This window comes from Falco punctatus (genome assembly GCF_963210335.1).
Source record: "Falco punctatus genome assembly, chromosome: 1".
Taxonomy (NCBI): domain Eukaryota; kingdom Metazoa; phylum Chordata; class Aves; order Falconiformes; family Falconidae; genus Falco; species Falco punctatus.
Window position 1 is genome coordinate 113,689,559 of NC_137580.1, and position 23,524 is coordinate 113,713,082.

The window sequence follows — 23,524 nt, forward strand, 5'->3', positions numbered from 1 at the left end:
CTTGCAAGACTACTTCGTACTGCTCCACATTGCTTTTTTATTATTATTATTTCAGATCAAGCCTATCCCATTCTCAATAAAATCATTCTTTCTTCCCGTAAGTGGCATCCTTAGAACTACTTGGATTCAGGAGGTCAAACAGGATTTTACTTACTGCTGACAAAATAGGTTAATTAAGGATTTTCAAATTGCCTTGATAGGCAATTGAATTTGCATACTTAACTCCCTTAGGCTCTTTTTAGGCATTTCACTCCAAGACGTTTACAATTAGCTGGAGGTTTGGGGCAGTGAGCTGTAGGTATTTTAAAGGAGATCTGTTTCAGGAACTGCTAGGCACCCGTGTTCACAGCAGCTAAAATCCTGGGCAGAGCTCTGCATTAGGAACGTTGCTAATTACTCTGCAGCCAAACAAGACCAGGATCCTGCTGTGACACTCTGTTGCTCCAGCAGAACTAAGGGAAAATCCCTGACTTTCACCATGGGTCTGACACTATTGTTAAGGAAGCCACTAGAATCTTTTATGGGGTAAAAGGCGTAGGAGGACAGAATGTACCTCTAACCTAAAATCCAAATTTTTCAACACAAATCTCTTGAGAAAGAAGTTACAAGCTGCTGGAGGCAGGGAGAACAAGCACAAACCAAATAAACTATTCAAAGGTTTATTGGACCAAACAAAGGCAATTTTTACAGATTCAAGCCACTAGAATTACAGTCCTTTGTATAAGAGCCACCATCAGATACAAAACAAACAAACAAAACAAACAAAAGTAAAAAATACCCAGACAGCCATTTGAGTTGAAGAAATAGTTTGACTTGCTGCCACTAGCAAAAATCTGGACTCAGCTCTAGACTTTGCTCAATGTACATATTGCCATGTAACTTCAACACAATGTATATAAGGCATTCTTTGCATAGTTGGGTGCTCGGGACACAGAGTCAGCCAGCCAGCACCAAGGGGAGACAGCGGCTGTACCAGCGGGATGTTGAAGCAGAGGGTCCAGATGTGCCTAAATTCATATGCAAACCAGTGAACACACTTGCAGTTGTCGGCTGTGAAGGGGCAGCCCAGCCTCTTCTAAAGCTGAAGCCTCCTGCTGTTCTTTAAATGAGCCCTTTTATTAAGAGTTTGCCAACCCCAGGTGCTGGAAATGACAACTGTGTACAACGTTTCAAGTATTGTCTGCATAGGAATTCAAAAGAAAAAAAAAAAAAAAAAAAAAAAAAAGCAGCCTGTTGGGTTTCCGATATGTTTGCAGCGTTAGCCAAGAGGCCGTTGTCCGGCAATGAAACGGGAACTTAAGGACCCATCCCCACCCAGCCTGGTACTCATACAACACTGCTAGAAGACTCAGATCCTCTTGTCACGCTTGCAAACCAGCTGGGTTTGATTTGAAACCTGCTATGTCTGAAGCAGGTATACACGCCCAGCCGAATTCATCTATACGTGACAAAGCTGAGGAGCAATGCTGAGCTCTGGCTCCAGTGGACAAGCCATGGGGCTAGCAAGAGAAGAGGGCACTGGAACAGCAAGCAGTCAGAGGGTGAGGAGGAGGATGTCTCTTCTAGGACCCCCACTAAATCATCCTGAGCCAGAGGGAACCCCTGATGCTATAGCTACCTCCTTGGGTGTCTCCTCTTGGGAACCGGCATAGGGAAAAGTGAGAATCCAGATATTAACAGCAGCCAAAGTGTGGCCTCCTAAACCTCCACCACAAACAGAACAGCTAAACTATCAATCCTTGTCACTTCTCGAGTCTTCTGTCTACCTACAGAATCAGCTTTCTGCTAAAATAACTACAGAAGCAAGATTTGAGTCAGTCCAGCTACCATCTGCCATCCCTCACTTGGACCCCACTTTGTCCCTCCACCCCTCAGAATAAAGCAGCATCATACAACATTTTAAATCATAGACAGTTTCCACCCCCCAGCAATAAAGAGGGAGTTTGGCCCTAGGAAGAAACAACTTAGTCTAGTATAAGGTCCAGGCTGGTCTGGAGAAGAGCTATGGTTCACCCACCCGAATAAAGGAACAACAGAATTCATGACAAGTAATACATGGTAATGAACACAACTAACAGACTCACTGCATATTTAGTGTCAAATGTGGGTTCTGTTTAGGGGAGGGGGAGAAAGGTTCATCCCAGCCCCTCCAAACACAACTCAAGTCACTGCTTGGGCCCAGCCCCGGTCCCCCCAAGCCACACAACAGGATCTCCTTAAACCAACAGGATCTCCTTAAACTTGACACCACAGGAGTTTTTGAAGAGCTCAACTTCAGACCAAGAGGGGATCCCAAATTTTGAGGGTTTATGGATTTCTCTTATGGGTGTGTTTGGTTGGTTTTGGTATTTCTCTCAAGCCTTTAAAAGATGCCAAGGGATGCCTTTAGGAGGAGGCTAGGGACAACTTCATATAGTCTTCAGTTCTGCAAAAAGAAACAGGGAGAGAAGAGAAATTTCAGTCATTTTCACCCCTCAGGCTGGTTCATTATTATTCACATAAATGAGCAGGGGGAAAACTCAGTGTGTACGTGGGAGAAGGCAAGGCAACTTCCCACCTCAGGGCAGAACAAGCTGCTGTTTGCAAACCTCATGCCTCTAAGAAGGAGACACTTTGCTTCATCAACTGCAGCAGGATAGTCAAAACCCAATCAGAAATGTAAACTCTCTCATCTGGCACCAATCTAAGTTACGGCCCTTTTGACCTACTGACGAGAGCTGGAGAAGCCCAGCTAATTGGAAGCCTTCATTAGCTCTAGGGGTTATTGCCTCACTGTCCTGTGCAGAGCCTCCCTGAGCTGCTGGCACCCTCGTCCAGCCCAGATTCCTCTTCCCTGCAGCCAGATGAGCTGGGAACTAGCACTGGTTTCACAGGGCAGTGCGCCTGAACAGGTTGACCTTTCTCAATTTTCCTACAAATGTGTCTGTTCAAGGGAAGGAGGCAAAAAGCCCCAGACTCTGCAGGTCACGAGGCTTCCTCTTCACGGGAAGCTCTCCTAATGTCCCAGGGAAGGAGGGTGAGATAATTAGAGATGTTTTATGTGTGGAGACATCCAGGCACTCCCTGAGGTCTTGCAGCACGTTGTTAGCAGAGCCAGGGCTAAAAAACGTGATCCCTCATTCTCAGCTTGAACCTTTCAGACACTCTGCCCTTACTGCCCCAGCATCTCCCATGGCCCAACCATCCACAAGGGGAAACACCTTACAGTAGGCTGGGCAGCTGCCCACGGACAGAGACCTGCACTGAGGGAGAGGGAAGCCTCAATACACGTTACCTGGGTAGTTGCAAACACACGCAGACACACCATAGCCTAATTCCTCCTGAATTCAATAGGGTTCACTGTCTGTAATGCCTGAACCCCATTTGAAAGGTCCTTACTCCTGCCAGCCGCAGCATGAAGGCAAGTTACAGCCTCAATTCTTCCTCACTCTTCTGCAAAAGTTTGCCTCCTCCAGCAGCCTTGCAAGTGCTGCTGGCAGCTTGGATCCCCCATGGGAGATGCAGAGTGAAGCATCACGTGGGACCAGGGTTATTTGAGCAATGATGCAGAGGCTCAGTGGCCAGCCCATTAGGACAAAGAAAGGAAGTTCTCCGGAGTAGATAATCGCTCTGTGGGATTCACAGTGCTGAGGATCAGATCATCCCGCTCAAGTCACGCAAGCATAATCAGATTTCACGCGTGAGGGCATAAGGTTGTTGCCACAGGGGCCCAGAAGGAGAGGTCCCCTGCAGCATGCCACAGTTGGAGCAGGGAGGGATGAAGGCTCAGTGGCAGCCTACAGCCCCTCACAGGGATACTCACCTCCAGGACATGGCCAGGCCAACAGCTGGGGTAAGATGATTTTAAACCAAGTATGAACTTAATGGAGGAAGTCCATCAGAGCCATAAATTCCCCATCTGCAAGACAGGGTTCCCCCTTTCTGCTGCTGGAGCAAGCTGTGAGGGGAATTAGACTAAAGAACATGAGGCAGTCCCTCACTGGGGACATCAGGGCCATATAACTGCCTAGGCTGAGAAGCTCTGGCATTGCTGCCATGGAGCCTGAAAAACTTAATTAGCTTGGGATGGAGGCTGAGAGCTTTGAGCCACTGCTTATCCTTGATTCTTCCCTCCTTTCCGTTCACCTTGAACAATGAAATCCACCTGATCAGCATGCTTTTCCCCAGCAGCACAGCAATCAAGCCAGGTTAGGGTCTTCTTTTGCTGGAAGCCCATATCCTTTCTTCAGATATAGATTACCCAAATATCTCTGCTCTGGCCCAAGCTGAGGGCTAAGTTCACAAATCATACGATTTTTCAGCTGGACATGGTTCTGTGCAAGGAACAGCTGGAGAATAAGGAGCTTAGACAAGAGCAGGTCCTGGATTATGAGAGAGGCTCAGGTGCTGAAGGTCTCGAAAGACCATGCTTCTCCTGAAGCATGGAAACTGAGTGTCCTTCTGGTGGCTTCAGAAGCATTCCCCTTGCTCCCTCTCAGCCATGGCATTGGCACAAGGCTCCTTGCCTTTGACAGCAGACAGCGTCCCAGCACTGACAAACAGGGTGGGCTGGTGGCATTCCTGTGTGCCTATATCCCTAGTGTGCAAAATCTGCAGTGGGTCAGGAAATCCTGTAGCCCATCAATAGACTGTAGCTTTCCAAAGGAGTCCTGACCTGCTGTAAGGAGATCCCAGAGCATCCTGCTGTAACCACTTCTGGTAATTGCTTGTGCCCTTTCCAGGAAGAGTGTCACTCAGGAAGCTGATTTTCAGAAGCATGGAGCATTCCAGCTCCTTCCCCTGGCAGAAGGAGAAGGTGCTCAGCTTGTCGGGACCATCAGTCCTCTGGTCTGAAATCCTGGCAAGGAGGGCAGATGGCAATCTGTCTCCAGAGTCTTCTTATTCTAGTCAGGCTAGGATTGACCCTTGAGGATCAAAAGCAGTGAAGAAAGGCCCTAGACAGACCTGGCAATGGGTGGTCAAGCCCTCCCCAAGCAGATCCCTCCCATCTCACTGCTGGGGATGGTCCCATCACTACTGCTTCCCATTTCTTTACCACAAGGACAGCTACCATCTCATTTCTGGTAGCAACCGTAGCCTGGTCTTGTCCAGGACTGGGGTATTGCAAGAAGAATATGAGGAATGACACACTAAATCTAAGCTTTCCCAGTGGTCCCAAAAGTGTGGGCCAGTTGCTTCAGCCAACAGGTAAAACACAGAGAGAGGAGACATAAATGCAGAACAGGGAGAGACAGTCAGTGCTTAGGAAGGACAAGAGCAGGAGAGCGAGAGGTACCAAAGGGAGCTTCTATCAACATAAAGCCAAAATTCCTCCAATGGGACAGAAAAGTTGAAAGGGGCACTCGACCTTGGGAATCACCCCTGCTCCTCAGGAACACCAGGAAAGAAGTTGAGGTTACCGGTGCCTGCATAACCGGGGAACGCAAGTCCCATTGCCTTTAGGACAGGGGCCAGCAAGAAGTCAGTGGGGTTGGGGACTGCATCACCCCCCTGAGCAGACCTTGCCTACCGCTGTTTCAAGGCAGAAGCCTCCCATGTCTCCCAGCCACAGCAGCAACAGCTGAAAAGGCCAGAGCACAGCCAGGAAGGTGGCGCAAGCTCCTGGCCAGCTCAGCCAAAAGGCCACAATTGCCTCCTTCAGTTGTGTGCCCATCTCATTGCAACACTCCTGACCCCCCCAGCCAACATCACAGCAGCGGGGAAAGCCGTGGACAGGCCAGACGGTGCTTTCCTCCATCACTCGGTGTTTGTGCCCCAGTGAACTGTCTACCACTTGCACCCAGCCTGGTGTAATGCCCCCATTCCCCGCAGCCCTTGGGGAATGAAATTAAACTCCCTGGCCGCAGGGGAGCCTCAGGAGAGGCAGGGCCAGGCTCCCAGAGAATTAGCAGATAAAGAACGGCAAGCTGCCCATGCTGCACAGGATTAAGCAGAAGCAGATGAAGACAAGTTGTGAGCATTGGGTGAGGGAAACACGGAGAAGCAGCCACAAACTAGGACAATTCAGGACCTGAGCCGAAAGAAAAAACCCAGAAGCTCAAGCAGAATTGCTGTTTGGTCTGAAATCTCATGCCAAGGCAGGGTCAGAGACTCATACCCTGCAAAGACTATGCAGGAACTTGCAAAACTTTCCTCTCTGGAACAGGAGAGGAGGAGACGGGGAAGGGGCCTCCTGGCCTCCCCTTCCCTGGGTTTCTGAGGGAGGTATCCAGAGTTGCTCAATTGTTAAAGCTGCTGGGGACTCATGACTCAATCAGATGCTCTATAAATAGGGACAGAGCTCAAGCCTACTGTCATCTCATAGATCAGAGATTTTCCTTGGGGACATGGTGGAGGCAGGGAACAGCACTGGGCCACCAGGAGACTCCCTCCTCATACAAGCAGAGCCTGGCATCTAGGGAGGGAGCATCAGAGCAGGGGAAGCTCAGCAGGGACCTCCCAAACACACAGTGCCCCTTTCCTACAAGAGGAAGGTGGGAAGGAAACGTGCCTCATGCACTGGGTGTTTTGCAGCTGAAAGCAGCCTTGCCCGTGTTGGGTGCCATCCCCATGGCTGGTGGCCACAGTGAAGCAGTGGCCAGCCTGACCTGAAGAGTCCCCATGGCTTTGCAATCCTTTGCTGCCACTCCTCCTCCCTCTGCCCAGGATGACTATCGTGCTGCAGAAGATGAAAAGCAAACAAATAATAAAACCTCAAAGAAAACCCAAACTTACCAGCTTCCCTCATCCAAAAGAAGCACCATGCTGGACAGGACAGCAAAGCTGCTGGCTTGGGGGTGAAGGTTAGCAAAAGAGAAGGGAGGAGAAAGAAGGCCAGATCCCATGCTATACAGAGCGGGGAGCAAGCAAGCAAGCCAGGGCTGTGTGATGGCAATGCAGGGGGTGGACAGGGACACATGCCAATGGAGAGCTCTCCTGAAACGCAACCTCCCCCAGCCCAGTCCACCCACTTATTTTTGGAGAGCCAGTAGTGGAGATGTTTGGAATAGGTCAGGGTCTGTCAACACAGTCATTAAACCCCTGCAGCTGCTTCCTGCTCTTGTGTGCTCCAGAGTTGTCATCACAAGCATTGTTTCATTCAAAACCAATCTTCAGCACGGCTGTCCCTCAAAAGCCACAGCTGCATCCCCACTTTGATCCAAGATGTCTGGCAGAGCAGGGAAAGGTCTCTCCTCTCTGCCATTCCCTGGAGCCAGGGTCCATCCAGGGCACCCTGCCTTGCTGAAACTCCAGGGCTCAAGCCCAGTTTTATTCAGCGCCTCATAACCAAGAGGTACTCTGAACCCAGCTGGGGAGGAGACAGGTTTCCATTGCTAAATTCCCACCAAGAAAAGGACTGAGCATGAGATTTACAGCCACTCAATTCCCCTTGCATTAATTCCAACTTGCAGTGTCCCCTCAACCCATCCATGGCCAGCCACGAGATGAGAGGAGAGGACTGAGAGGCAGGAGGACAATTTGCTCCTAGAATGGGTCACCTGGCTGCAGGAACTGAGCCCATTAGCCAGGGAGACCGGGAAGCCATCTCCACCTTCTCCTCAGTCTTACAGAGACTGAGTCCATGTAAGTGCATCTCCAAACAGTGGAGCGTGTCCGAGCAGTTTGGTGCCATTCACTTGGACCTTGCTCAAGGGGTGCCCTAGCTGAGGCTCATGGGGCAGATTCTGGCTCTCCAGCCCAACCTAAATCCCAGAAAGAAGAGAGAGGACAAAGAGGAGAGACCTTTGCACAGACTGTCAGATGGGTTCTGCTTTCCTTTCTCCAGCCAAAACACCTAGCAAAGAGTGGCAAGAACAGAGCACAAACAGCTCAACCCCTTGGCATCACTGATGCCAACCAAAACTGCCCTGCCTCAAGGAAAGAGAGAACTGAAAGCAGAGACCCAGAGGAGTAATTTCTCCTGACTGTTTTCTCTTTTACTATGAGTGGAGCCTTCTCGCAGCTGTCGATGCTTAAGAGTCCTGATCATTCTCCTTTCTAACTGCAAAAAAACCCTCACTTAACCTCTTTCAACTTCAAGGGAGGTTTGACAAGCAGCTGGTAGAGACCACTTCAATTCATCCATGTGAGCCAGGCGCCGGAGGCACACTGGGGAGCCCTTCCTCTTCCTCCCTCATCTGCACGATGTGCCCAGCCATGACAGCAACACCTAACAGTCAGCCTTTGTCAGCTGCGTCTCATTCCTACACAACTCAGCCCTGTCTGAACAGGGGTGAGCTGCACTGCTACCAGTCACATATCTCAGCCTGAGCTACTGCTTTGCACCATGGCAGCTGCAGTTGGCAATAGATGGTCAAAAGCCTCTGGTGCAGAATAGAAGGGTTTGGGAAATAAGCTGTGCTGGCTTGACTAAGAGCTGCATCCTTCCCCTGCACTCTTCCCCTTCCTGCCCAGACTGTTTTTCTCCCCCAGGGAAGCAAATGCTACGTGCTTCTGTACTAGAAGTACTGGTGACTCCCAAGCATGATCGAGCACAGCCACCACCTGTGCAGATGTATTTGCCAACTAGATTTACTGTCCTCCTCCCTCATTGAGCAGTCCCTCTATTTTTTAAGGCTGAAGTAACCAGAAGGAGGAAGTTGCATCGCTCAGTAAAGGTCACATTCCTTCTCGTTTTAGTTCTGATTTAGCACCAGTTCGAAGCCACAAGACTCACGTGAATACTAGGCAAGAACCACAACTTCTGGAGTGATGCAGCTTAGAGCAGAAGTAGGTTTTCGGCTAAATATCCCAGTCTACCGCATGCCTGTCCTCACCTGTCTGAAGTCCTACAGCTCTGCCTGGAAAAGGCAAGTAATTCTTTCAATGGCACCTCCAAAATTAGGGGTCCCTAAATTAAGACTTGTGGACACCGGTCAACACAAGTAGCCTCAAGGGGGTCTGGGGGACCCACTTGCATTTTTGGGATGTTGCTTACAAGCTCCTTCACGTGGGAACCTGTTGGTCCATGGGAAAGCTGGAGGAGTGACAAGTCTAAAAGCAAAGACTAAGCCTGTCTCAGCTTTGGCAACACACCTTACGACTAACTACCCACTCACTCAGCAGCCCTAATTATTCCGAATCAGCAAACAGAAGTGGTTGTGGGACACCCAGTTTCAGACATCTAAGACAGAATAGATAAGCATCTGAATATGAAAGGCCCCATTCCCGCCCCCCTCCCTTCCCCTAGTGCTCATGGAAAACAAGATGCAGGCAGAGGGGAGAGGACTCATTAACCTGTTATGAGGAGGGAAGGGGGAGGGAGGTGAGACAGGCGGTCAACTGCAGCTCAGAAACCCTCCCCCAGAAAATGAGACACAAAAGCAAAAATAAACAAAAAACACATTAGCAGATATTATCAGTGGTACCACTACTTCTAAGAAGCAGCGTCCTTACCAAATAGATTTGCAAGAATGTTTGTGGTCGAGGACCTAATGTACTGGCTACAGAGATGTGAGATCAGAGGTCAGCTCAATCCTGCAACATAAAGGTGGCAAACCTGGGTCACAGCAGATCAGCAGCATGGTCGGGGTGCACAGAGTTAGGGAAAGGGATGGGACTGCCGAGGGAGAAGGATGAAGGACTGGGCTGAGCCACTGCGCTCAGCTCACCTGGGAGCTTACCTGGCAGCAGCCCTGCCCCCTTACACCATCTGCGAGGCCTGAAATGAAAACCTGCTGATGCCGCAGTGAAGATTTGGGGGGAGGGAGAAAGTAAGCCAGCAACAAAGCAAGAGAAAAAAAAATTCACAAAGCTGCCTTAAAGAAATGAACAACACAAATATGGAAGAGAAGAAAATAAAGGAGCAGTAGAAAAAGCACATCTGCCAATGGTCCTCAGTGTGGAAGGCTGCTTGGTCCCTTGGAGGGACCCAATGCCTGGGCACTATCCATCAGTTCTAGGTGCACTGTCCTGCCCTGGGATTGCTCCAGACAGACGTGAGAAGTGATGCCTGGGAGGTCCTTCATGCCCGGGAAAGGTCCATCACCCCCTGGAGCCTGTTCTACAGTCCTGAGTACAAAACCCCCATCCCACTGCTGTCCATAGCCAATGCCCCCTCAGTGTCCCCAGGGTGACAGCAGGAGCATTTGTTGCCACAGAGGAACCAGCCCAAGGCCCTACAGGACTCCTGGCCTTGAAAACCTGAGCAACGATTGCTCAGCTGGTTTGGATGGAGCTGCTGGTCTTGCTGCAGGTAGACTTCTTGCATTGGAACTCAGCAGGATCCTGAAAAGCAATTCCCATTGAGCCCCATGGCCTCCTCCCACATCCACTCGGTTCAATCCACCACCACCCACCCCAGGTGAAAAATACAGTGACACTAACAGACCTGCTTAGCACTTTACAGGCTGGGGGCTTCAGGCACGATAAAGATATAACAAAAGGAAGCAAGCAAATAATGTTTTTTCTGATGCCACCAATGCAGATTCAACCGTGTGCCAGAGGAAACTGGAGTTCATTTCTGTTCCTGACCCCAGAACACACAGCCCTTGCAGGTATTTGCTCCTGGCAGTGCTAGAAGGTAGGTAAAGCCCAAGATTTGAGGACAACTGGGAGCCCAGAAACTAGGGGAGAAAGGAAAGACATCTCTTGTTGCCGACATGGAAAGGATAGCTGCAGGCTCAGCTAGTGAAGGCAGCCTGCACAAAGCCCCGTGCACCACCTGAGTCCTTCCCAGGACCAGAGTGAGCATGTGTCAGTGCCTTGGGCAGGTCTCTGGATTTACGCTGCCTACTGCAATGCCCTGCTCATGCCACAGAGACAAACCCTGGCCAGCCCAGCAACTGGCAATGCAGAGATATTGCCCAAGGGCCTTGAGGCAAGGCTTGCCAGCAGGAGCACGCCTCGCCCAGGGGTGAGGTGTGATCCCTCCTCCATCCTTGCATTCTTTGCTGCACTCAAGTTTCCATTTGGTCTGTATCAGGCCCTTACACCATATCAGTTGTGGTGGTACTGAGACCACGACACCACAGGCGAATGGCGACAAATTCCCACAAATCATTCTAGGAGGTGCACACCACTGGGTGCAGAATTGGGTCCTGCAGCTCCTGGGACAGCAATGGAGAGAACAACATCTCCCAGGCTTGTTGAGCCACCACTGGGAAATGAGTTCCCTGCAGCCTGACCAAGAGGGAAGGGGTACGAGCTGCACACATCTGCTAGGGAGCAGCCTGCTACAGAGCCTGCCTGCAGGGCAAAGCCCTTGGCTGTGGGGTTTGACATCTCTGGTTCAGCGTGGGTTCTGCATGCTGGTGAGCTAAGGGCTCCCGCTGCACGTGGGCAGAGGCTTCACGCTGACAGCACAGACTGGCTTTGGACAGGGCTTTGCAGCTCGAGGTGCAAGGCTGGCATTGATTTCCGTTGCATAGGCTGTGAAATCCTCAGCTAGAAAGCTTGGTTTCAGTAACAGGACAGGCTCTTCCTTTCTTCATGCAGGGCTCAGGAGGACACTAGCAAAAAGCGTGAGATGAACGATTCTCCAGCTCTCCCAGGCCCAATACGTGGCAAATCCCCACTACTTACAGCGGAGGAGCCAGCCCTGGGTACAGACATTTCCAGTCTCAGCCCTATCACAGTGAACTCTAAAGCTCCACACTCACTCACTTTGCTCCAGCATTTCTCAGCTATGCCTGTGTCCTCAGTTTGGAGGCCATCCACAGGGTAAAGGGAGGGGAAGTAGCTAGAGATCAGCTCCTCAACAGATGTAAATCAACATGGTACTAATAGGATCAGGGGAACTACACCAACTTGCATCAGCTGGAAGATTTGGTCTAAGCATCCAGAGAAGGAGCCACACACAGTGTTTCCATCTCCTAAATCAGTGTGACTTTATTTGTTCTCGTACCTTCCTTGGTGGGAGAGGTCTGGACCACTGTGCAATGAGACGTTGAGCCTGAGGCTACCAAGGCAGTATGGGGAGAGAGAGGTCTGAACACACCAGGCTTGCTTCAAGAGGATGATAACCAGATGGCCTTGGGCAAGAAGAAAAAGGAAACTCACCTTTGTTCTTCCTCAAGTTCTTCTTTGGTCATCATTGACTTGTACTGGTTTCCCCTCAGCTTTCCAGGACTGTATTTAAAAGAGAATGTCTCATCTGCAGCTGGAAAGGGGGAGAGACAAAGAAAATCAAGAGATCATGTGAGCCAGAGACCTCCCGCGAGCAACAACCAACAGCAGTGGGCTTGTTCCCTTGAGATGCTTGCTGACCCCTGCTCCTGCACACATACCCCAAACACTACAGCCACCCCCAAACCACTCTTCCTCAGTCAGCTCCAGTCTCCAGAAAGCCTGGGCAGCGCTGGGGAAACTGTGTGGATTGCAGTGGAGAGCCGAGGTGTTGCTGGCCAGAGGATGGCAGGAGTCCGGGCTGCAGCTAGCACTGGCAACAGCACGGACTGTTGTGAGCAAGCAGCCCTGCTTGGAAGCAGATACAAGTAAATCCTACAGCACGGGAACCATATGCTATTGCTCTCCCTGGATTCAAAGCCTTGCAGGCCCATCTTGGCTTATCAAGACATGGTAATCCTTCCCTGATTAGCTCACAGCATTTTCCACTTCTCTCCAGACTTGCACTCCTCCTTCCTCCCTCTCCTCGTCCAGGGGCCCTTTCCCAAGCTTGGGGCTCCCAGACAGTGCCACAAGCACAGCCGTCCCAGGCCACGCAGCCCAGCAGCTCTCCTTCAGCCCTTGGCAAAGCCTGCGAAAAAAGGAGGTGCCACACTGCAAATCCCAGCGCAGCCCCAGGAGCACCAGCATAGCTGGGTCCGAGTCCCTCTGTCACCAGCCAACAAACCTGAAGAGGAAACCAAGGTCTCCTTCTCCAAGCCTGGATGGTCTCCTACCCAGATTGCCAGCCTCAGTCCTGTGCTAATTACAGCACCGAAGCTCACAGACTCTGAGCCAAAGCCAATCCTTCTCCAATCGGATTTTGTTCGAGCACTATTTGCTTTTAAAAACCTCTCCTCTGCTTTATCTTACTACAGAGGGGAGAAAACAACAGAGTGGAGGTCAATCCAAAGGGCAGGCCAGGAAGAGCAGCTGCTTCGGGTAGTTGCCTTTATTGGTTATCTGTGGGCTGTTTATCTGCAAGCTGTTATCTCCCAAGGACTGCAGGACTCGGCGGCTGGTTCACATCAAGCCATCTAGCATTGCTGTTTCCACATCCACCCAGAAACATCTGCAGATACTTCCAAAGCATCCGCAAAAGGAAGATGTTATGGTATTATCTGCACGGCCCTGAAAAATTGCACATCATCCACAAACCAAATATCCAGGGTGATACTTCCCAGAACCAGCAAGACCCCAAAAGTGGTGAAACTCTCCTGATTTTCTCACCTGATGTGGCAGATGAGAAAGCCCCAACTTGCGCGTCACCCGTGGACCCATCCCCTGTCCTCAGCCACCTAAGAAGACCCTTCCAATCCTTGCCACTGCTGCTGCGGGCACCACATGCATGACAGTCTCTCCTCCACCTGCCCAAATGAAAAAAACACCCCACAGCCCCTTTCCTCCCTTCCTCACACTGGGAAGGATTCAGCATCAAGCAGCTTCCCTGTATTTTCTGGTCAATACTGCCATTAAGGATTTTCTGCCCACATCCAAGGTCAGCTGCTTCATTTAGTGATTTCTCCCAACCCCAAGCTCACACGTGCATTCAGCTGCTGCCAGAGCTCTCGCAGACCTTGGGGACCCCCACGCAAAAGGCAAGGCAGAGCCACATTTTGTAGATGGGGATGCCTGAGATCTCAAAAACAAGGCTATGTGGGCAGGTACAGGACCGAGCATGCCGGCAACAGCAAGGTCACTGCCACTAGCATAGAGTCTGCCTGGAGCAACAGCAGCGGGCTGGGAATTTCACAGAAACCTCCTCCCTGCAGATACCCACATTTCCTCCCTTCTCTATATCTCTGTCCCTCATCTTGGGGAGCTTCCCTGGGAAGTGCTGGTGGATTACTGTGCAGTTACTGATCAAGAGTGTTCCTCTAATCCCCAAATGCCATCAGAGCTCCCGGGGGAACTACAAGGCAAACCCTTTCCCTAGCATCTTCATAAGTGTCTGAACACAAGTGCCCCGATGCTCCGGTCCTGCAGCCCCAAACATTCAGCTTGGCCACATCCCACTTCCCTCGGTGGGAAAACCCTCCAACCAGGCAGACAAACAAGTCTGGAAGCAAGCAGTAACGCTGTGGCTTATCAGCCTTTTGGGTGGCCATTAAAGTGAACAGAAAGAAAATTCAGCTGGCTGCTGCTTTGGGAGATATTAACAGAGAAATTAAAAAAAAAAAAAAAAGCAAGGTGTAACATCCTGTTTCTTACCCTGATGCAGAGCAGGAGCCGTTTTGTTACCTTTGTATAGCTCGCCTGATTTCAATAACAGTTAAGATCATTTCCCTGACGTGACTTTCTGCCAAGTAAATTGAGATTTGGGACTTTGCCTGTCCCCAAAAGGGCAGTTGAATTGCCATCCCTCCAGAAAAGAGTAAGGGAAGGGGGAGGCAAGAAGCTACCCATCTCCCTGCCCACATGTTGTGGTTGAAAAGGAGCCAGTCTGCAGCTTTGGAAACCACTGGCTGTTTTCTGAGCTCAGGAACTTTCTTTGCAGACCAAAAAAACACTTCAGGAAACACACAGAAAAGGGGAGGCTGGCTTTTCACAGGGACAGCAAAAACACTACAGAAATACGGTGACCTGCTTACTCAGAGCCTCCATGAGTTCATATTAAAGAAAACATTCATCTTTCATCTCTCTGCCCTCGCGTCGCCAGTGCCGTGACCCGGAGCTGGCAGGGAGAATGCAGCCCCAAGAGCGCACCTCTCCCTGAACATGCTCACTCTGGCACATACCGCATCTGCTCCCTGCCAGCTTTGCTGCCCAAAGCACACAGAAGGCTGTTCCGGTGGGTTTGGCCACCACAGCAGCATCCCAGGCTGGTGACAGACCACCTGCATGATGCCCAAGGGGAGCCTCTGCTCGCGGGCTTGCCAGGCAGCAGCTCAGCAGCTTGAGTTGGGCCAGGACCAAGCGACACACAGGAGACAGTGAAGGGAGGAACGAGGTTGCTTCTCAGCAAAGCCAGGGCACTGCCGTTATTCCCAGCTGCAAACTGCTTGCCACCTCAGGCTGAGCCATTGCTTTACCCAGTCCCATTATAAAGCACTACAGAAATGGTGCAAATAATTCAGGAGAGGGGTTGATGGCTGTCTGCAGGAGATGCTTAGGGGGAATGCTGGGATAGCCACAACTCACGGCCAGGGACCATCATCTCCTTTTGATCCCAAGCCACAGCCGCTTTGGGGTGATGCACAGCTGCGCTGGAGCAGCCTGAAACGGAGATGAACTGAAGGAGGCAGACCCTGGCAGAGCTTCTATGTGGCAGGATACATCCATCATTTCTGCAGTCCTGCATGGTAACATACCTGATCACCAGTGCTGCAAGGAAGCCTAACAGGGTGGAATAAGTGTGTTTTGAGAACCCCACCTCCAAAGGCACTTCCCCCACCTTGTGGGCACAGCACCAGGATTAAAATTTGATTCTCCATGGCATTAGGCATAATCCTCCTGAGCTGGGGGATTGCCACACAGCGCCATAAAAAGGGCAAGCAGAAAGTGGGGCAGGGAAGGGGGAACACCTCAAGCTCTCCTGCTGCCTCTGGCTACCCTGGGCAGGGGCTCCTGGGGATGTCCCAGCATTTCTGGGGCTGTCAGGAGAGCAGAGTCCCCTTCAGATACACACTTTTGCTTGGCACCATCTTTCATTTTCTTACGAGTGCAGCAGTTGTCACACCAATTAGTCAATTAATCATTTTCCAATCAACTAATTGGTTAATCAGTTAAACACAGCTCTGACTAAAGCCCTGGAGATCGTTCTGGATGTGAGCAAGGAGCTTTTTGGGCAGCTTTATCACAAAGCTACCCCATGGCAAACAGCCCAAGGGCATGTGGGGAAGGAAACAGGGGCTGCTGTTGGGGTAGGAATTTTCTCTGCATTTCCTGGAGGAAGGAGACCGTCCCCAGGCACTTGGGGTTTCAGCCCTCAGACCCATCCATACCCTCCCTGCAGGGCACTGGCTTGCTTGGCACTCACCATCCTCATCCTCTGGCTCTCTCACCACCAGCTTCTCGTTTTCTAAGTCCAGATCTTCCTCCTGGAGGAGTTAAAAACAGAGCAGCCGTGAGAAGAAGGTGCTGTACTAAATGACCTGTGCCCAGTCAGGGCATCAGAGCGCACAGGGCAGGGAGCAGAGCCCAGAGTCCCTGTGGTGAGGGCTGGGTACCCCCCTTCCCTGCCTCCTTCATGGAATAGGCCAAAAGGATGTGTGCTAATGAGCAGGTTCGTTAGCCTGCTTTCCTCTCAATAGTCAGCAGGAGGGATTTGGCCTTGCTTACTGCAGTCCCACCCAAAGGCTGCGAACTACAAGTGCCTCCCCACAGTCCAGGGGATATTATGGGTTTTAAGAAGAACCTGGTGTCCCCAGGCGTAGTCTTGTGCCTGAACACCCTCCTGGGCTGGCACCCCGCTCCCCTGCACCCCCAGCTCTGTCAGGGAGCTGCAGGACTTCTGCGTGCCCCCAGGTCGGGCTTGGGCAGACCGTCCCAGCTCTAGGAAAAGGGGGGTCCCCAGCAAAAGCCACCCAAAAAATGGGCCAAGCAGCTGCTCCAAAGCACAGGAGCACTCACCGTCTGGGGGGGTCGAAGCCAGCACTGGGGCATTTGTGCTGAGACCCCCCAGCACCCCTCCCAGCCTCGCCTGGCAGTGACCCCCAGAGACACCGCTGCCTCCTGCCCATGGGCCCCCAGCCCCTCACCCCCCTAAGACGTGCCTGCCCACATGCACTGCAGCCGTACAGCTGATCTCTGGAGTACAGACAGAAGCAGCAACAGCATGTTTTTAGTTTTAAATGCAAAGCAATTCTGGAAGTTTTGGGGGTTGCCTTCTACAAGTCACAACAAGCTTTATCAAGCCCAGGTTCCTTTCCCTTGCAGAAAGTCAAGCAAACTGCAAGCAGGGAGGGAGATGGGCACTCCAGCTCTGGAGATAAGACAGAGGACACATAGCAATGCCCCCATGTATGTGCTTCCTCCTGCAAAGCACAGCACTCCGCCTGCAAACCCCTACAAGCTGAGCCTGGAGGTCAACAGCACCCTGGAGCATGTGTCCTCCTGCATCCTCCCCAGTGCCGTGCATCCCATTTGAGGTAATAAGGCTGGCATGCAAAGGGCAAAGCACATGGGAGAAAGGGGAAGGAGCACGGAGGGAACCTGGTGAGCCACCACGCTTTTGAGGGGGACACAGAAAAGGGAGGGTGAAGGAGAAGTGACAAAAATGAAGGTGATCTGAGAAGGACCTTGCACAGAGCCGAGCGCCGGCTTTGCAGTGCAGTGCACTCCGGCTTTAGATAAACTGCTGGGGTGCGGTATGCAACCACAACCCAGAACTAGGTTAGTTTGTCATCGGTGAGGAATGCACATTATTCACAGCAGTTTGGCTTCTTGCCACCCTGCTCTCCAGAAGGACATGCCCTTGCCCCTGCAGCCACCGCTATTTTGGACCTTGCCTCCAAACGTGGGCACTTCCCGGCAGAAGCACAGGCTTCCCCAGGGGACAGCTGGGAGCAGGGAAGCACCCAAAGGAGTGGCTTTGGGGAGAGTGTGGGAAGGGGGTGCTCAGCCCTAGTGACTTGGCTATGAGCCCAGGGCAGAGGTTCCCTGTCAAATCCATCTCTCCCAGTGAGCCTGGATGCCCCCAGGGAGACCTGATCCTCCAGCAGCCAGCACAAGAAGGGATATTTTAGCCCAATCCCTGCCCAGCCATTAGGAACTGCACATTTCTGAGCATTTAACAGTGCAAGCAAGTAGGAAATTCGGGTGCCAAACCTTCAAGGAAGGAAAATATCTCTGCTCCAACCCAGAGGAAGAAACATTCAATGGGAGCAGAAAGGGAGCAGCCGGGGATGCCAGGCTAGTAGGCGCCAGCAACTTGCCATGGCCGTGCGGGGAACCCCCGACTCGTGACAGCCAGTAGCTCACTGCAGCGCAACATTTTCCTGCTTGGATGGCCGAGGCGCAGATGCCAGCACCTCCCTTCCTCCCACACTGCGGCCCCAGCCACAACATCCCCGCCTGTCTGCCTCGCCGGGGCTGCTCGCACCCACAGCCATGCTGCCCCACTGCCGGAGCCCCCCCAGGCTGCCTTAGCGTGACCCCCCTCGCTGAACCCCTAGGATCCAGGCATCCCTCCCTGCACACCAGAGAAGCACATTTGCACCTGGAGCACTGCTGCTCTCTGCTTTAAATGGACCAAGCCATTAAAAGCCTGGCCAACCCCTGCCCAGGGGAGCGCAGCAGGCAAGCTTTGCCCCCCACCACGGCCCCTGCTACCCTGAGATGATGTCCCACCCGTGCAGGGACGCCAGCACACTGTTCGCTGTGCCACCGTCCCCAGGCTAGCTCTGTCCCACGCACCTCTGCCTTGCTGGAAAGCACTGCATGGCTGCATCCATCCTCTGCTTGTCCTGTGTGCCCGAGGTTGGACCCAGGTGAGGCACCCAAAGGTGTTATCTGGAAAGAGGCAAAAGTTTTGAGCACAAATGCCCCCGAGCCCTCCCTGTGCCCCAGCAGCATCAGTACACATGGACAAATCTCCAGAGGCGGCCAGCAGCCTGCCTTGTCCCGGTGCCCAAGAGCCTCCCATCCATGTGCCAAGCCATGGCATGACTGCTGGAGTGAGGAACACCAGAAACCTTCGATGCCCAGCCCTGGAGCCAGGGTTTGGAACTGGTGCACTGCCCGCTGTGGCAGCCCCAGCCTGCAGGACCAGCACCCTTGCAAGGAGCCGTTGGCTCGGCTGCCCTGGCGGGGCTGGAAGCAGCTGCCCAGGATGCTGATGCAGCAGATCAGGGCTAGCAGGAGGGAGGAGGAGAGCAGGCACAGTATGCTCCGTTCATTAATGCTTGCAGGGCCTGCTCTGCCAGCTGCCTTCTCCATCACAGGGTAATACTGAACACTCTCCCCGTGGTGCCGGGAGGGCAGCTGCGGAGGAGGAAACGTGGGCAGGGAGCAGGAACATCATGTCCATTGGCCTTGCAGCAGAATACCAGCACCAGGCTGGAAGCAGCCTCTGGACTTGCTTGAAAATCTGCCAGAAGGGACAAAACCCCCACCTGAGCCTGGCTGTGCCCACAGCCCCTGCCAGCCGAGTTGGAGGGGAAAGCCCTCCCTGCCTGGAGCATCCCAGCACCTCCAGGGAGCCTGCCCCAAATTTCAGGGCTCCTCAGCCCTGCTGTGGCCAGGGGGTGCTGCTGTGTTGGCTCCTTTGCAGCCAAGGGGCAAGAGCAGCCAAACTGGGGGCTGTGCCCCCAACCATATGATGCTCTGCAAGAGGAGGGCAGCATCCTGCAGCCAAAAAATGGAGGAGGAAGGTGTTAGGGCAATGCTGGGAGACTCGACAACCAAAGAGGACACTGCAGCACCCGCACCCCAGGCACTGCTCTTCTATAAGAAGCACAGCCCAGAGGCAATGCAGGGAGACTGTTTCAAGCTGTGGGGAGCAAGGGAAGCGTTGCCCAGGGCCAGGTGGCAGCAGGAGCTGCTGGAGAAGCAGGGACCTGACTGCTCCAGCCACCAGCCTGTGAGCCAGCATCTCTCCACAGTTGCAGGCCGACAAAGAAAGCCTCCTTGCAGGAAAAAAAATAAAAAGGCAACAAGGAGCACTGCAGGGAGACCATGCACATTATTATCCAGGAGCATCTGGAGGACACTTGACAAGGGATGCCCAGGCCAGCTTCTGCAGCAAACAAAGATTGCGTTGCTGCTGACATCGGCAAGGGGACACATTCAGCAGCAGCTGCCTAGCTCTGAGGCTGTGCAAGGCCGGGAATGTGCCCTGCATTCCCTGCCTGCTCCTGCTTGCAGGCGGGACGGACCCAGCCCACTCCACAGCACATCCCATGCCTGCTTCTCTCTGAATCATACCCCTGTGCAGCTTGCCAGGGGCTCTGGAAAGCCCAGCGCCCGCCACCGCAGGTTTAAAATCCAGCAAGTCATTTACCTTAAATAACAATGCAGCAATACATCTATCTTGGCTTTTGAGCCGAAACATTTGTTGGACCATTGGAAACATGCTTTTGCCCTTTAGCTTCCATGGCCAACAAGCAAGACACCTGTGTGTGAAGGTGACTCTGGCAGCAGAGGCTTTGGACCAAAGCAGAAGCAAGGGCAAGACTTCCAGGGACATTTTGGGCACAGGCAGCACTAACCATGGACAGTCTCCCAGGGGAAAATGGCTCAGCTGCAGGAGCTTGGCATCATGACCCCAAAATACCCCCTCCTGGCTCTGCCACCACATGAGCCTTCTCTCAGCTCTATGGGAGAAGGAGGCCAGGCTCCCCATCACAGCATCATCTGGTTTTCAGCTCATTTCCAGCTGTTTCCTTTCCGCTTCTTCCATCCACAGCACAAACCCCTCTGAGCAATGGGTTTCCCTTCTTGGAAAGGACACGAGAAGGCCATGGGGCTGGTGTGTCCCTCCCCCTTTCCTTAGTTGAAGGGACAACCCTGGCACCTATGGGCAGGATGGGGACAAAAGAGTGCTCCACTCCAGCTCTGGGAAAAGGGCAGATCCCAGGCTGCAAAGCAGGGGGAGAAAATTGTCTTAAACTCCTGAGCCCTGTGCGTTGCCATTTATGGCTGCACTTTCTGCTCCAAGCCTGATGCAAGACATTGCAAGAGGGAAAGAAAGCAGACAGGAGACAGCCAGCCAGAAAGAGAAAAGCCAGGAGGAAAAGGGGCAGGAAGAAGCCTTTAAAAAAAGAATAAATAATGTTGGGCAGAATTTAGCAAAGCAGCTGCTATGTCGGCAGCTCCCTTTCACCCCACCACTGGGGCTCTCCCATCTTCCTGCCAGCCAGAGAAGCAGCTACTACAGAATAAGAGCAGCTTTTCTGGCCCAGGGGATGGTCCTGCCAGCCCTGGGGTGCCTGGTGAGGACGTGGCACTTCGCAGGTCTGGCTCCCTGCAAAGTGTGGAGAGTATCTGCTCCCACCAGTGCCCCTCACCACGGCGGGCAAAGACGAGCCTCGGAGCAGCCAGAGCCCTGCCAAAGCTCCGGGCCCACCCAGCCCTCGGCAAGGGGCCAAGCAGTGCCAGATCTGATGAGAAAAACACCGGCACATTGCATGGTAGGGTGAGGAGTTCCAGCTCAGCAGCACCCATCCCTGCAGGGACCACCACACCCCGGCACAGCATCCCCAGCGCTGCACCCAGCCAGCCCACCCGTTGCTCTTCCCTTTTGTCTCCCACCTCTGGCAAGCAAACACCACAGGCGCCGACACTGGGACATCCCCTTGCTGCCACAGACAAGCCAGATGGCATCCTTGGGCAGGGAGCGAGGGCAGGCAGCACAAAGCCCCAAAACAACCGTGCGCCGTGCTGCATCCCAGCATCACAAAGGGATGTGCCTGGGATACAGGGGAGGGCACGACATGTGCACAGGCTCCTTGCGGGGGTGTGTGACACATGTCCTGCCTCACTTCCCAGTTTGTGGCCACTGCAAGAGACAATGCATTTGTTATCGGCACAGACTGCGCTGGGCGACAGCCGGGACACATCCCAGTTAGGAGTCTAGCCAGAGAGCCCTGCATCCCACCAGCACGGGCCCACGCTGCTGCCAAGGCTGCAACAAGGGGTAGCACATCACCACATCCCCCCCCCAGCAACACTGTGGGATGATGGAGCTCCTGCACAGACCTGTGGCAGCGCAGAGGCAGCCTGCGCCGCTGCCAGTTAAAACCAGACTAATTAGACACCCTCTCCCCTCCAGCACTGGGTAGGGGTACTAGAGGGGGAAATGCCGACTTCTTAAATTTAAGAAGGTACCTGCTGGGAGCCGGGTGGTTTGTATTTCTGCTGCCTGGCATGTCTAGAGGCACAGGGAGCCCCCAGGAAGGCACAGATCTGGGCAGGGAGGGGGCAGAGGGGACATGGAGGAAAGGTGCTGGGAGCTTTGTAGAAGAGGCAGGTGACATCCCCTTCGTGCCTTTGCTATCCACGTGACAGCACCGCACACTGCCCTGGTCAGGCAGGGTTTGCCTGACTCCCTGGCCAGGACGAGCTGGGCACCTCCAAGTGCAAGGCTCCCCTTTGCTGGATCACCTCCAGAGCTGTCCCCTCTGTCACCCACTTGCCCCTGCTCTGTTTGAAGCCACCGGGGCTGCAGTTAACCCTTGGCAAACCAGCCAGGCTGCCATGCCCGGCAGAGCGCCTGGCACTGCCCGCTCTGCACATCCAGAGTATTGTGGCCAGGATGGCACCCCAGCAGAGGGACTGACCACCACTGAAAACCCTGCCCTGTCCTTGCCACCTGCCGCTTCCAGAACAGAAATACTCATTACAGAATTGAAGCTTTCTGACTGTTTTCGCAAGAGCGAGACTCATCAGCTCCAGCAATGCCGAGTTTCCACCCAACAGGTTTTCATTAGGGAACGGCTTTGACAGCACTGCCTCATCTGTTAACAAGCTGGGGATGGGGATGAGAACAGACAGCGACACACTAATTAACTTTTTTCAGTGATGAGAGCCAGCAAAGACAAGGGGAACCACTACCAGCAGTTAATGGGAACAAGGACTTCTGGGCTTCTTTCCCTGCTCTGCCACGGCTTCATTTTATAGCCATGGGGACAATGCCGTAACAGTCCATTCCTCCCAGAGAGGGGCAGGGAAGCCTCGACCCACACTGATTTTACCAGCCAGTTTCACATCGCAGGCTGCCCTTGTGGGAGGTGGGAGCAGGAGGGAGGCTGAGTCACGCAGCTGCCCCAGCAGATACTGGGTTGCACAGGCAGGGAAGAAGGGAAAGAAGGAGGCAGCAGGGTGCATGGCTCCAGCCAGCCATTAAACACGCCAAGACTGCTCTCCCCGAGCGGGTTCATCTATCAGCATTTTGGTCGAGTGGTTAATGGCTGCAGTGATTCCGAACCAGCCTGGCACGGTATGTGCTGAGCAAACAGGAGGGGGAACAAAAAAAGGATAGCAAGCTCTCCAAGTCCCGAGCATAGCCCTCTGCTTGCTGATGCGCTGAGAAGCCCTGAGCCTGCAGCAGCCCTGACACCCCGCAGCTGAGCGGAGGGCGGCCTCTGGGAGCCTCGTCTGCTGAGTCACATCAGGGGACCGCAGGCTGCAGCTGAGCCAAGGCGGGTTTGATAGGGCACATATCCACCAGCAGCCAGCCGCCTGCAACGCACTCGCTGCTCTGCCTATGGGCAGTCCCGTCCCTGCCTGTAACATCTGCTGGGGTTTGGCCTAAGCTGTGCTGGAGGAGAGAAATGAAGCAACTCTGAGGATGTTTGCAGACAGCAAAACCAGGGAACCTAGGGGAGACTCTGCAAGAGCTGCGGATGGTCTCCCCAACTCTGCCTGCAGGATCAACCCCTGGATCAGCAGCCCAGGCACTGCTCCCAGCTCACATGTGTGCGGTGCCTGCTGGAAACGCACGTACATGCTCCGCCGTGCCACCCAGCACCGTGGGACTGCCAGCCTGTGCTGAGCAGTC

General features: G+C 53.1%; 1 protein-coding gene across 4 annotated transcripts in view; it reads right to left on the reverse strand.

Annotated features, from left to right (window-relative positions):
* Window positions 1–23,524, reverse strand: part of MXRA7 (matrix remodeling associated 7) — a 29,166-nt gene that overhangs the window by 2,791 nt on the left and 2,851 nt on the right. The window contains exons 2-6 of one of the 4 annotated variants that reach the window (XM_080395220.1): window positions 18,442–18,537; window positions 16,064–16,124; window positions 11,980–12,079; window positions 9,376–9,456; window positions 644–2,425 (exon numbers count right to left, since the gene is read on the reverse strand). In XM_080395220.1, the coding sequence (XP_080251346.1) occupies window positions 9,423–9,456; window positions 11,980–12,079; window positions 16,064–16,124; window positions 18,442–18,537 (291 nt within the window). In that variant the 3' untranslated portion in view covers window positions 644–2,425; window positions 9,376–9,422. Of the gene's footprint in view, window positions 1–643; window positions 2,426–9,375; window positions 9,457–11,979; window positions 12,080–16,063; window positions 16,125–18,441; window positions 18,538–23,524 lie in introns of those variants that run through there. The other 3 variants (XM_080395219.1, XM_080395218.1, XM_080395221.1) reach the window with 3 other exon arrangements.